At 41.1% G+C, this 12,416-nt stretch overlaps 1 protein-coding gene across 2 annotated transcripts; it reads left to right on the top strand.

Annotated features, from left to right (window-relative positions):
* The first annotated feature begins 7,222 nt into the window (after window positions 1-7,222).
* On the top strand, window positions 7,223-10,766 carry NEUROD6 (neuronal differentiation 6). Of its 2 annotated transcripts, none has more exons than XM_008522286.2 (2): window positions 7,223-7,616; window positions 8,937-10,766. In XM_008522286.2, exon 2 carries the CDS (start codon window positions 8,958-8,960, stop codon window positions 9,969-9,971), a length of 1,014 nt encoding a protein of 337 aa, XP_008520508.1. In that variant the 5' UTR covers window positions 7,223-7,616; window positions 8,937-8,957; the 3' UTR covers window positions 9,972-10,766. The 2 variants fall into 2 exon arrangements, with proteins under 2 accessions (XP_008520508.1, XP_070472290.1); XM_070616189.1 differs by having other exon boundaries at window positions 7,462-7,616; window positions 9,078-10,766.
* The last annotated feature ends 1,650 nt before the right edge of the window (window positions 10,767-12,416 follow it).

Here is a 12,416-nt window from a genome sequence, read left to right as displayed (position 1 = left end):
TTCTCCAGCATCACAGTGGTTTGTTGCATAGGAGTCATTCAATAAATATTTGCAGATTGGTAATCGATACCCTCCTCGATTAGACTCCATGAGTCCATAGCCTTGGGATAATGCTATTAATCTTGTGTAATGATTTTAGAAAGTGTGTGGTTGTCAGGTAGGTAATTAGTAAAGATTAACTCTTTCTAAATGTCCTATTCTAAATTTCTTTTAAAAATCGTACATGCAGAATCATGTATCCATTTCCATTGGATTTATACCTAGGAATTGAATACACCTAACATATATATTCACTAAGTGATATGTACCGGAATAGCGCTACTTATAATAACCAAAAACTGGAAACTATCCAAACACCTATCAACAATAGAATGGAAAAGCAAATTACGGTACAGTCACACAATTGTGTACTATACAGCAACGAGAGTGAACAATCTACAATTACATGCAACAACGTGGATATATTGCAGAAATAAAATGTTGAGATAAAGAAGTCAGACTCAAAAAAGCATATACTGAATGATTCCATTTAAAGAATGTACAAAATGGACAAACCAATCAGTGCTGTTGGAAGTCAGAATAGTGGTTTCTCTTGGGAAGAGGTGGTTGGTACCTGAAAGGGGCAGAAAGGAGGTTTCTGATAATGTTCTGTTTCTTGATGGAGATCTTATTGTACAGATTGTTCAGATTGTCAAAATTAGTTGAGCCGTGCACTTACTGTCACATGTACTTTTCAGTCTCTCTTATACTTCAAATAAAAGTAACAAACAAAATCCTCCACATATTGTAAGCTCTACTCAAATGTTTTCTTCCTGCCCTACCAACAACCTCTCTATCACATTGAGCTCACAGTTTTTGTTTAGACTATTGGGGACGTATTTTATGAGCCAATTCAACTCTAACTTCCTTGAGAAGTGGGGTTCTCTGTTATTTACCTTTACTTCCCCTCATAATGTCTAGAGCGGTAACACAAAAAGCTAAGTGTTTTGTTGAATGAATGAAAAAGAATGAGGAATAAATGAACAACTCAATCCTCAATTCTTTCTAGGCAAATAGAAGCTCACTATCGTATAATTGTGATCATTGTTATATAATTACATCACACATTGACCTACCTGTATTCATTGCTCCAAAAGGCAAATGCAGAGGAAAAAAGCTTAAGTCATCAGATACTTTAATAGGATAATTCTTCATTTCGTGAATGGATTCATGGTTAAGTTTTTCTACTTCATCTAAAATTCATTGTTTATTCAGGATTTATTTTGTACCAGAAACAATTCTAGGCAGTTTGTGGGCATTTGATCATTTAATTCTTAAGGTAGTAAAGGGGAGTTGTTAAGAAACTAGGATTTTGGGGCCGGCCCAGTGGCACAGCGGTTAAGTATGCACATTCCACTTCTCCGTGGCCTGGGGTTTGCCAGTTCGGATACCAGGTGCAGACATGGCACTTTTGGGTTCAGACAGACATAGCTCCAAATCATGATTCTCCCACTTAAAGAGTGAGCAGTCACGGGCACCTTAGTCAACTTCTCTGAGCCAGAGTTTCGTAACTTCTACAATGGAGATAGTCAATCTACCTTACTGTGAGGCTGCCATGAGACAAAGCATGTGAAGCACTTAGCCTGGTGCTCGGCAGATGGCATAGGTGAGAGTACTGTTCCTCAACATCATGACCAGAGATGAAGTAACCTTCCCACATCCAAACCACACGCATCCATCAGTAAGTCATGTTGATTCTATCTCCAAAATACATCCCCAGGCCTCCTCCCTCCACTTTTGTCACTCCCACTCTAATCCAGGCCACAGTCAGCCACCTCTTGCTCTGTCCACTCTTGTAAATTCTCTCCCTGCTTCTTCTTTTCCTGTCTCCAGATCTTCACTTCATAGCAGCCAGAGTGATCTTTCCAAATTTTAACTTGCCTTACGCTCTCCAACGGCTTCCTTTGAAATAAATTCCATAGGTTTTACCACAGCCTACACAATCTCACATGATTGCATCCTTACTCTCACTGTGCTCCAGTGCTGGTTTTCCCAGAACCTTAGGCCATTTCACACATGCCCTTGCCTCTGCTGCTCATCCTACCTGTCTCAGATTAAAGGACGGCTTAGAAAAGTCTTCCCAGACACTTTCATCAAGTGGATCTTCCATGATTCTCTGTAGCCACCAATATGTAAATTTCATATTTCTGTGTTTACCTGTTTCTTATCTGTCTCCCCGTCTAGACTGTAAACTCTCTGACAGCCTTATCACGGTTGTGCTACACACTATCAAATGACCATCACCAGCCCCATGCCTGGAACAAACTTCTCCTTTCAACAGGTAGGTACTTACTGCCTTTCACAGGCAGGCACTAGAACTGTAGATTAACATACCCAATAAGTAAGCAAAGCGTTGGGTTAGCAAGTGATAAGTGCTATGGAAAAAAGCAAAACTGGACGGTAGAGAGGGAGGGACAGATGGGTGCAGAGTACAACATAAATTAGAGTGGTCAAAGGGGACCTTCCTGACAGGGAACATTTGAGCAGAGTCTTGGTGTGAGAATGAGCCATGGAGATACCAAAGAAGAAGATTCCAGATAGAAGTAAGTGCAGTGATCCTGAGGTAGAAGATGCTCAAGTGTGCTGGGAACAGGCGAGGGGCCCTGTGGCTGGAGCTGAGTGGGTGGAGGGGAGAGTCGTAGAAGATGAGATCAGAAAGGCCAGGAGAAGCCTCTGGGCCTCTGTAAGGACTTGGCTTCGACTCTGAAGGAGACGGGAAGCCACGGAAACGTTTTAAGCACAGAGAACACAATCTGACTTATGTTTTAAACAGATGCCTCCAGCTGCTGAGTTGAGAACACTGTACAGAATGTAAGAGACTGAGAGTGAAGCGTAGGTGTCATTTAGGCCAGGTGAGAGATGACGGGGGTCCGGATCACGGTGGGAGTAGTGGAACTGCCAAAAAGTGGTCAGATTCTGAATATAATTTTAAGATAGAACAGAGAGGATTTGCCGACATATTGGTTCTAGGGTGGGAGAGAAAAAGAGGAGGGAAGAATTATTCCAAAACAGATATTCAATCAACCGTTGCTGAATGGATAAATGAATGAATGGCGCATAGCTGTGAAAGAGCAGAATCAGGATTTAGAGCAAGATTAGTACGACATCAAAATACTTATTGTGATTCCTAACCTTTTAGAATCTGACAGAGAGAGCCTCTCTTTAGAAAAAGGCGCATATGCACACACATGCCAAATTTGCACATAATCCTAGGAAGCTCCAGAACCTCTTGAAATCTGTTCAGAGAGGCTACGTGCCATCACACGAGCATCTAATATGAAACTCGGCTTTCCAAAACGCAGTTTGCATAAAACTTTTGCAAAAACATCTCTTGCATAAATTGCCCCCTCCAATCTTACAAAAAGGATTAATATAACAGGAGAAAGACAAATTGTACTTCTGTTTCCTATGTTTAAAAGTAACCATTACATTACATATTATTGGGATATAATAATAATTTCTAATTCAGTATCATAAAAAGTAGTAATCAGGGACAATAAATCAGCCTCAATATTTGTAAAAGGCTAAAGGAGACTATACATTTTATTACAGTAAGATCACAAAATTAATAAAGCATTGTTTCTTTATAATGGCTGGAATGATAACAACTCAGACCAATAATACTGGTTTGCTCAGACTGGTGGAAGTTTTAACTGGCTGATTTAGATGCCTTTATTTAATAACAAATTAGAAAATGAATTTAATAAATGCAGTTTGGTGATTAGAATAAAAAGTATGCTCCATGGAGGAAAAAATAACAAAAAGTGTTTCTGGAAAGCGCTGCAGTACTGTTTTGTGCAAAAGCTAAAACAGAAGATTGGATGTTGCAGTGGTTTGTGAGCCACATAAACAAGAATATAATTTATTGCATAATGATAGTACAATTCAGTCTAGTCTTCACCTTGAAGTAAATCTTAAAAAGCGATCCAAATGTTGCCCTCAAATTATTTCCTCGCATATATATATAAACAAAACACTTAGGTATCTATGTTTATAATTTGAGCCCTCTTCAAGGGAAATAAGGTTGCTTTGTGTTTTGCCTAATAATTTAAATACCCTTATTTAAATCCCAAGAGCTGTTTTCCAAAGTGGGATGCTCTGCCACAGCCATGTAACTATTTCAAGCCAACGGGGATCATAGAGTTAAAACTCTTGGGATTAACACTGGGCTGGCTCACAGGCTTCCCGGCTGCCCTGAAGCATTTGTCTAAGAGCTTAAAAAAAAAAAAAAAAAGGCAACAGAGAAAATGGCCCAAAATCTATTTCAGGGTGTACCTTACTTTTGGGGAAAGAAATTCTGGTCCTGAAGTTTTGTTACCCAATCTTGCCCAGGTCTGGGTTCTGTTGCCTTGTACCCTTGGAGAGCTGAGAAAAGTGCCTTTCCTGTTCCAAACTGACCTCTTATATTATGAGGGGATTGTGAAAAAGGAATCGATGGAATTTCCATCTGCTGAGACACAGGTACCCACTGGATAACCTGAAAATCATGACACATGAGCCCTAATTTGGAATTTTGGCTTCTCTTGCCTTGCAACTGAGTCAAACTATATCTAAATTTTCTGTGGATCATTTTTATAAGTGAAATATGAACATTTACACAGTGAAGGCAAGACAGAGGCAGACAGACATTGAGCATTTTTAAAAAATCTACTATAAAATGTCATGGCCTGGGAAGAAAAGATTACATCAATTAAATTAATATCAAATTGAGTTATAGATGTAAACTTTGGTGTGCAATGATTGCTGTAAAATGAGAAAACATATCATAGAAATGGTGATAATACACCCTCCATACTCTGAGTATTTGTCTATAATTCAGAACGTATTTCTGTTTGGAGTATTGGTGTTAACATGCTTCCTTAGCAGAGAGGGGAACAGCCGTTATGGTGTATGTCATGAATGCATATTAACAACACATCCATTTGCATATCTGGAACTATAGTAGAAAATGAATAACAAAATTTCTTTTGAAAGATTATTGTACAAACACGCTGAATCCTTGCTAAATCTTGACATAACAACTCCTTGTTTTCCCCCCTATTTTTGAAAAAAAACAAAACTAAGACATTCAAACAATAGATTACTACTCAGAAAACCTCAAGACAGATTCTATCCCCCCCACCACCACATCACCACCACCACCAAAGGTTTCTACTTTATGTTCAAAGGCAGAAATAGAACAGTCTCAAATGTTTTCATCAAAAAACTGTTTCTCATTAATCTGCACGTTGCAAAGATAAAATGTAAAATCTATCCTTGCGATGAGTACATTGCTGATAATTTTCTACTAACATGTCATGTTGTCTCTTCGTTGGATTTTGATTTTCATGTTTGTGATGCCTGTGATACAATGCAGCTTCTGGAGACTTCGCAAGTTTAGAATATAGTGCAATATGCAAAATTCATGACAGGGCCGGCTGCTTTGTGGCTCATAATCTGATACTTACGTTCCTTTACGTTTAAAAATTAAACCATACATGAGAACAAACAAAATTCTGCATCTGGTCTTCCTACAGAAATTCTCCGTGCTGATATAAAAAATGTGCATAATTTTTGAACAAAAAGCTACATGAAATATAGTCAATGCACCCATTATCAGTAATATACCCTCCAGCAATGAATTTTGAAACGACTTTGGTATGTCTGATTTTTTTAAAAACATGAGGTAGGCCAACCTACCTATTTTAAGATATGAATTTATAGCCTTATTCTTACTTTAAATTTGCATCTTTAATAGGCCATTGAGAGAGAAGAATTATCTTCCTTTACCTAGCATGATTCTCTTTTTTGCCAACTCCCCCATCTTTTCTAGAACTATCCAGGGAAAGTTGAGTAACTTTCTGAGGGGGACGGAAATGAATGGCATATGACAGGAGAAAAAAATTGAATTTAGTTTGAAGCTCCCGATGCCAATTTGGAACCAAAGTGCATTAAAGCAGCATAATTCCAAACCTCTCAAAACTGGGATTTATAAGGGGAATGCTAACACAGATTCAACAGTTACATCTCTGCCAGGGATTACTTTAATACCAAAAGCATACTGTCTCACTTTATAGAAAGAGATTACTCAGTTGTCAAACAACAAAGGTTGTGCTTGTCTATTTTTAAACTTTTATTTTTTTTAAGTGCACTTTTTACTTTACTGACAGGCAATCCTGAAATAAAATGTCCTTTGCGGGGAGAGGGTCAAAAAAAGAAGAGGACGGTGGAGTGTGTCTCTGGCTTCACGGTTCGTCTCATCTGTAAGGTCTGCCAGCTTTGCTGAACTGTTTCTATCTTACTTTTGTTAAGAAACCGAAAAGGAGAAGCGGGGGGAAAAGATAAATATGAAATAAATCTGACAGAGAAAATCAAGTGGACGTTGATATAAGAACAAGAAGATAATTAAATTGATATTGGTCTAGAGGAAAAAGACGTGAGGAGAAGATTTTTAGGAGAAAGAAAAAAATCTGAAAGTTCCAAAAAATAGGAAAGCTGATCTTTGATTAAAATGCTCAGCAGAATACCAGGGAGAGAAAGGCAGAAACCTAAGTGATGATTTTTATGTTTATTGTGTCTGAAATGAAATGAGAAGGAATAAGCTAGCTAAGGCTGGGAAGAGAGAGGGACAGTAACGGAGTGAAGTTGTGACTTTTGGTAGAGGACACAAGAACGTAGTTTACATCTTTAACAGTGGACTTGCAGTTGTCTCTGTATTTTACTACAGAGGATATAAAGAATCGCTCCAAAAAGTTGTTGAAAGATACCAGCAAGTGTAGAAAGGGGAGCATCTGAGGATGTCTTTCACAGAGGCCAGATGGAGAAACTGTTCCTTTATTCCAAATTCCTAAGAAACACAGAAGTCTTATACGTTAATAAGACAACACACAGACACACACCCGTAAGTTACATGTCATGAAACAAAACAAGGAAACAAGGAGACCTCTGTTGATCCCTGTTCGCTTACACAAATCTTGGTTTGCTTAAGCATCTCAAGACCATTTTCCTGATTTCAGCTCCTGTTCACGGCTTTCTTTCCCTGGGTACCCAGGTGCACAAACGGGATGGTGATCTTTACAGAACATCAACAACAACAACAGCAGAAAGCTCTCACTCACACAAAAGCCCACCTTGTAAATGAAAGGAATATTAACGACTACCTAATAGTTGCACCGTTGGCAGGGCGAAACTGAACACTAGCACAGCTATTGCTACAGATTGCCACTGAAGCCGAAGCAGCTCGAGGAGAAACGCACCTACTGTATGTGAAATGCTGGTGCAGATTTTTTTCCTATCAGTCTAACCTTCTGTGTTGATGCATGAATGCTGGTACCCACTTACAGGGATGCCAGATGATCAGTGCAGAATGAAGGTCCCAAGAGAGAGGATCACATGGTTCTCTCTGCCCTGTGACGTCACTAGCAGATGGCATGGGTACCAGCTCTGGCAGTTGGCATCAATGTCACTTTTTAGAGATCAATGAGATAGTGCAGATATACACAGATCTAGAGACTCCAGGAGACGATGCGACACTCAGCCTGAAAAGATTTGGAAGATCCAAAATGAAAACTGATTATTGAATGAAATTAAAACCTAAGGTAATATAAATAAAGATATACTTCAATTGATGCTGGCTTTGCATGCAAGTATTTAAAGATACAGTGTCACTGTCTTATAGTATTTATATGCTCTTTGCCATCTATAACTTCTTATCATATTTCATTCTTATGATGTAATTATCACATACTTTCACTGCTATTATGTAACACTGCAAGTATGTGGACATTACTAAGAGTTTGTGTGTGTGTGTGTGTGTGTGTGTGTGTGTGTGTGTGTGTGTTGAGGGGGCTGGAGATTGTTATATTGAAAAGTCTCTGTTTTAACATGCCTATTTGTTTGAAGACTTTAGATGAAAATACTTGCTGCTTCAACAAACGAAAGCCAAAACTGCATTTGAAACACAAATTCTTTTCCCCTTTCATTCGGGATTCTGAACACACGTGCACAATTGCAGTCAGAATCCTTGGACCGTTCCTGTCAGATATTAGCTAGAGGGAGACTTCTGTGGCTCGCAGAACAAAAACACTCCGAGGCTGGTTTTTGTCCAGGATGATTTGAACAGCAGTAAACAGACAATTACAGTCGGAAAAATTTTAAATGTAAAAGCAGTCTCAACATTTTCTTTGATTAAAAAAAAAATGCCAGTGATTTTCATTTTTTAATTTATTTATGAAGTTTATTCCAAATTAGCCTAATCTTCCTTGTTTTTGTCTTTTTGTGAAGGCTGAGGAAATAGTGCTCTTTTCCATATGTCTTTACTGATCAGATGGAAATCAGCTTTAAAATTGGCTCTGATTAATCTTTTCTTTAAATTTGTATATTTCAACAGTCACTTATCTAAATGCACAGTTATATAATACAACAAATAAAGTTAAGGCTTATTTTTTTTCTAAAAAAAATCTCCTAAATTCATCAGCTAATGGAGAGGTAGCACTTTCTATTTTAAAAACTGGTGTCTCTTCTCATTTTGTACTCAAGGGAATTGGAATTAATGAAATTCTGCATTGCTATATCATGTTTTGCATTTGTTTGAATTCCACGGTCCTTTTTGTGTATTAAAAATCAGTTTACAATCAAAGAGAAGTGGAGGTGGTGGTGGTATTACAATAAATGCTTCATGTTTTATTTTCTTTTGATAATTTTCCTGTATAAATTAATCCTATTTGCATGTGTCAATGTTTTTTGTAATTGCTCGTCTGCACAAACTCAAAAATTACATTTCATGTAAAAAAAATTAGTCCCGGAATCAGTCTTTTTCATGTGTTTTTGTATTGTTATGATGAAGTCATTAAACATGTTTTAAGTGTATAAACTTTAAAAATGAAAACACTTTAAATGTTGTGCTGGCATTTTTTCAGGTAATTTAAGATTAGAGAACCATGTTAACACTACCGTTTGATGAGTCTGTTGTAATGCCAGAATCCCAGATGTGCAGAAAGTTTTCTAGAGAATGCGAGGACCAGAAGCAAATTAAGAAACCAGAAAGCTTTTCCAAACAGATTGTCCTTCGAGGAAAGAGCATCAAAAAGGCCCCTGGAGAAGAAACCGAGAAAGAAGAAGAGGAAGAAGACAGGGAAGAGGAAGATGAAAATGGGTTGCCCAGAAGGAGGGGTCTCAGAAAAAAAAAGACGACCAAGCTCCGACTGGAGAGGGTCAAGTTCAGGAGACAGGAAGCTAACGCGCGCGAGAGGAACAGGATGCACGGCCTGAACGACGCACTGGACAATTTAAGAAAAGTAGTCCCCTGTTATTCTAAAACCCAAAAACTGTCCAAAATAGAAACTTTACGACTGGCCAAAAACTACATCTGGGCACTTTCTGAAATTCTGAGAATCGGCAAGAGACCTGATCTGCTCACGTTTGTCCAAAACTTATGCAAAGGTCTTTCCCAGCCAACTACAAACTTGGTGGCAGGCTGCTTGCAGCTCAACGCCAGGAGCTTCCTGATGGGTCAGGGTGGGGAGGCTGCGCACCACACACGGTCACCCTACTCTACTTTCTACCCGCCCTACCACAGCCCTGAGCTCGCCACTCCCCCGGGGCATGGAACTCTTGATAATTCCAAGTCCATGAAACCCTACAATTATTGCAGTGCATACGAATCCTTCTATGAGAGCACTTCCCCTGAGTGTGCCAGCCCTCAGTTTGAAGGTCCCTTAAGTCCTCCCCCAATTAACTATAATGGGATATTTTCCCTGAAGCAAGAAGAAAGCTTGGACTATGGCAAAAATTACAATTACGGCATGCATTACTGTGCAGTGCCACCCAGGGGTCCCCTTGGGCAGGGTGCCATGTTCAGGTTGCCCACCGACAGCCACTTCCCTTACGACTTACATCTGCGCAGCCAATCTCTCACCATGCAAGATGAATTAAATGCAGTTTTTCATAATTAATGAGGAAAATGAAAATAAACAGTGGTCATTCACCTCCCCCGTCTAATTAAGACAAAGCAGATGCTTGTGGGCTGAGTAATTGGCACAACTCTATCTAAGGTGTTTACTAGTTTCTGAAGAGTGTTTCAACTATTGTGAGAATTTTCTATGTAAGAATAAATCTCTTTTTGTATGAGAATTTCTTTTCCTTTCCTTTTGTCTGTAAAGCACTGTGATTCTGTTTCTACTGGATTTTTTTTTCTTGTTTTATTTTCTTTTAAATTCATTTGTTTGAACAAGGTGTCTAAGAATATACTGTTGAATAAAGACATGCACACATTCTAATTCTATGTCTATTTCAGTTGTACAGTAATTATAAAAATGCATGTTATTAAAATCAGATTAATAAAATGACGTGTTTATATTTATTAGGAATTATATATTATGTATCTCTGAAAAATTGACAATTTAAAATGTCGAGAATAACACTAAGCTGACAATGATATTGGAAGATGCATTTCCGGATGTCCAACAATATAAAAGCTATGCAATTTTCTTTTTATTAAGGCCGAATCTAAAGGCATTCAATCGGTAACTATTCCTCTTCAAGCATTTGCAGGTGGGGCAACATGATATTTGGGTAGGTGGTGTCTTAATTTTGGAACAAGTATTTCAATCATAAAGAAAAAATTTTCAGCACTTGTTTTGCATTGTTCAGAAACTACCTGTACAGGTTTGTTATCGCAATATATAATTGTGTTTTTCCACCCCACATTTTTAAAGCAATTAAACATAGATATTTACACTTGTAAAGGACATCTATTAGCTGTGATCTTTTTGCATGATACTTATTATTTCTTGGTGCACAGCTGCTTTCTGTCTCCAATTCCCCCTCCTCCTCATTTCAGAAATATTTCTGGATTTCAAAACCGTGGGAGATAAAACAAATTTCTTAAACAAAATGGCCCAAGCGCTTACAAGAATTTTTTTTTTTAAGTATCTTAAATGAAAGAAGAGGAGCCCAGGAGGGTTCAACATCCTGGGGAAACAATGATAAATCCTGGTAACCTTCAGCTCGAGCCGAAATTCGGTGGCAAATTTCCAGCAAACACCAGAGTGGATGTTAAAAATGGAAGGTTTTACGCTGTGCCGTTTAAATGTCTGGCCGATTAGAGGCTAAATTCTGTGTGATTAAAAGTTTCCTGACAAAAGGCCATCAAAAACCTTGAATACGCCTGGGGAGCTCACCCTCTTAAGCAGAACTGAGCCACTTCTAGAATAAAAACCAAGGTGGCACTGACCCCACTCCAGATGCCCTCTTGCGCAGGTTTGCCTCCCAGAGGAGGAAGGGAACAGCTGCGAAGGCTGGTGGGGGCCGCAGAGGGGGTCCAGCGGCGGCGGGATGGAGCGCATGCGGGTGCGCCTGGGCGGGGGGTCCGCGCACCGCTGCGGCGCCACCGCTGCGCCCTCGTGCGCCCCGCGGACACCTCCTGAGCCGGCGAAGGCCCGCCGGCGCCTCGCGGTCGGCGCAGGGCGGAGGTGGAGGCATCTTCCCCTCCCAGGCAGCGGTCACCGGGGCCCAGGGGCACAGGCTGCACTGCCCGTGTCCCGCCCGCAGTGGGCGCCCTGGGGCCTGGGGGCCGCTCCCTGCGAGCCCTGGCCCGGCTCCCCCGCCAGGGAGTGGTTGGGCCCCGGAGACCCTGACCTGAACCCAGGAGGAGGCGACCTCTTGGAGGCCAGACCCCGAGAGGAGGAGAAGGGGATGGCCCCTTCTTCACCCGCCCTGTCTGCCGCAAGGGGGATGCTGAGGGGCGGCAGCTCCAGTTTGCCCAAGTCTGTCTCCGAGCTGCCCCTGTCCCGCCCCTGCCACCGCTGCGGGACGTCTTGAGCCGAGGCCCGGAGGCCTGCGCCCCATTCTCCCGGGGGCAGCGTACTTCAGCTCCCCCAGTGCAAAGCCCTGGGACCTTGGGCGCGCGCCGCAGCGGCGCTCCGAAGGGCAAAGGGGCAGAGTAGCCGCTGGCGCGGGGCCGGGCAGTGATGAACTTCTAGGCGGTATGTTAGCACCTGTTCATTCAAGTCCCAGAGGGCCGGGCAAAGAAGTCGGGGGAACACGGGGAAGTGTGCTCTCCAGGGGTGGAAAGAAGTTTGCCCAAGGTAGAGAGCTGGAGGTCCCCCGTCTGTCTAGGACACAGGAGTGACTCGCGGTGCGCGCGCACGGACTGTGTCCAGGATGGCCCGGCCTCTTTAAGGCCCCTCACACTAAGAGTCTGATCACCGCTCACCCCGTCTCAGCAAAGAGCAAGAAAGTGAGGAAGCACCAGAACTAGAAGAATTTGGCTTAAAAAAAATTTTTTTTTAAACAGGCGGTTCTGTTTGGTCACTAACAGAATAGGTGCTGTCTCCCCCAACCCTTGCTCCGAGGTGACCCGCTGCCTGATCCAGAAAAGCATCGCGCCTGCTCAGTGT

This window comes from Equus przewalskii, chromosome 4 (genome assembly GCF_037783145.1).
Source record: "Equus przewalskii isolate Varuska chromosome 4, EquPr2, whole genome shotgun sequence".
In the NCBI taxonomy this organism is placed as follows: domain Eukaryota; kingdom Metazoa; phylum Chordata; class Mammalia; order Perissodactyla; family Equidae; genus Equus; species Equus przewalskii.
The sequence above is the reverse complement of the archived record's forward strand: the minus strand, read 5'-3'. Positions and strand labels throughout refer to the sequence as shown.

What these genes read in the sequence shown, in the direction of transcription:
- NEUROD6 (XM_008522286.2), top strand. Translation starts at nt 8,958, where the DNA reads ATGTTAACACTACCGTTTGATGAGTCTGTTGTAATGCCAGAATCCCAG.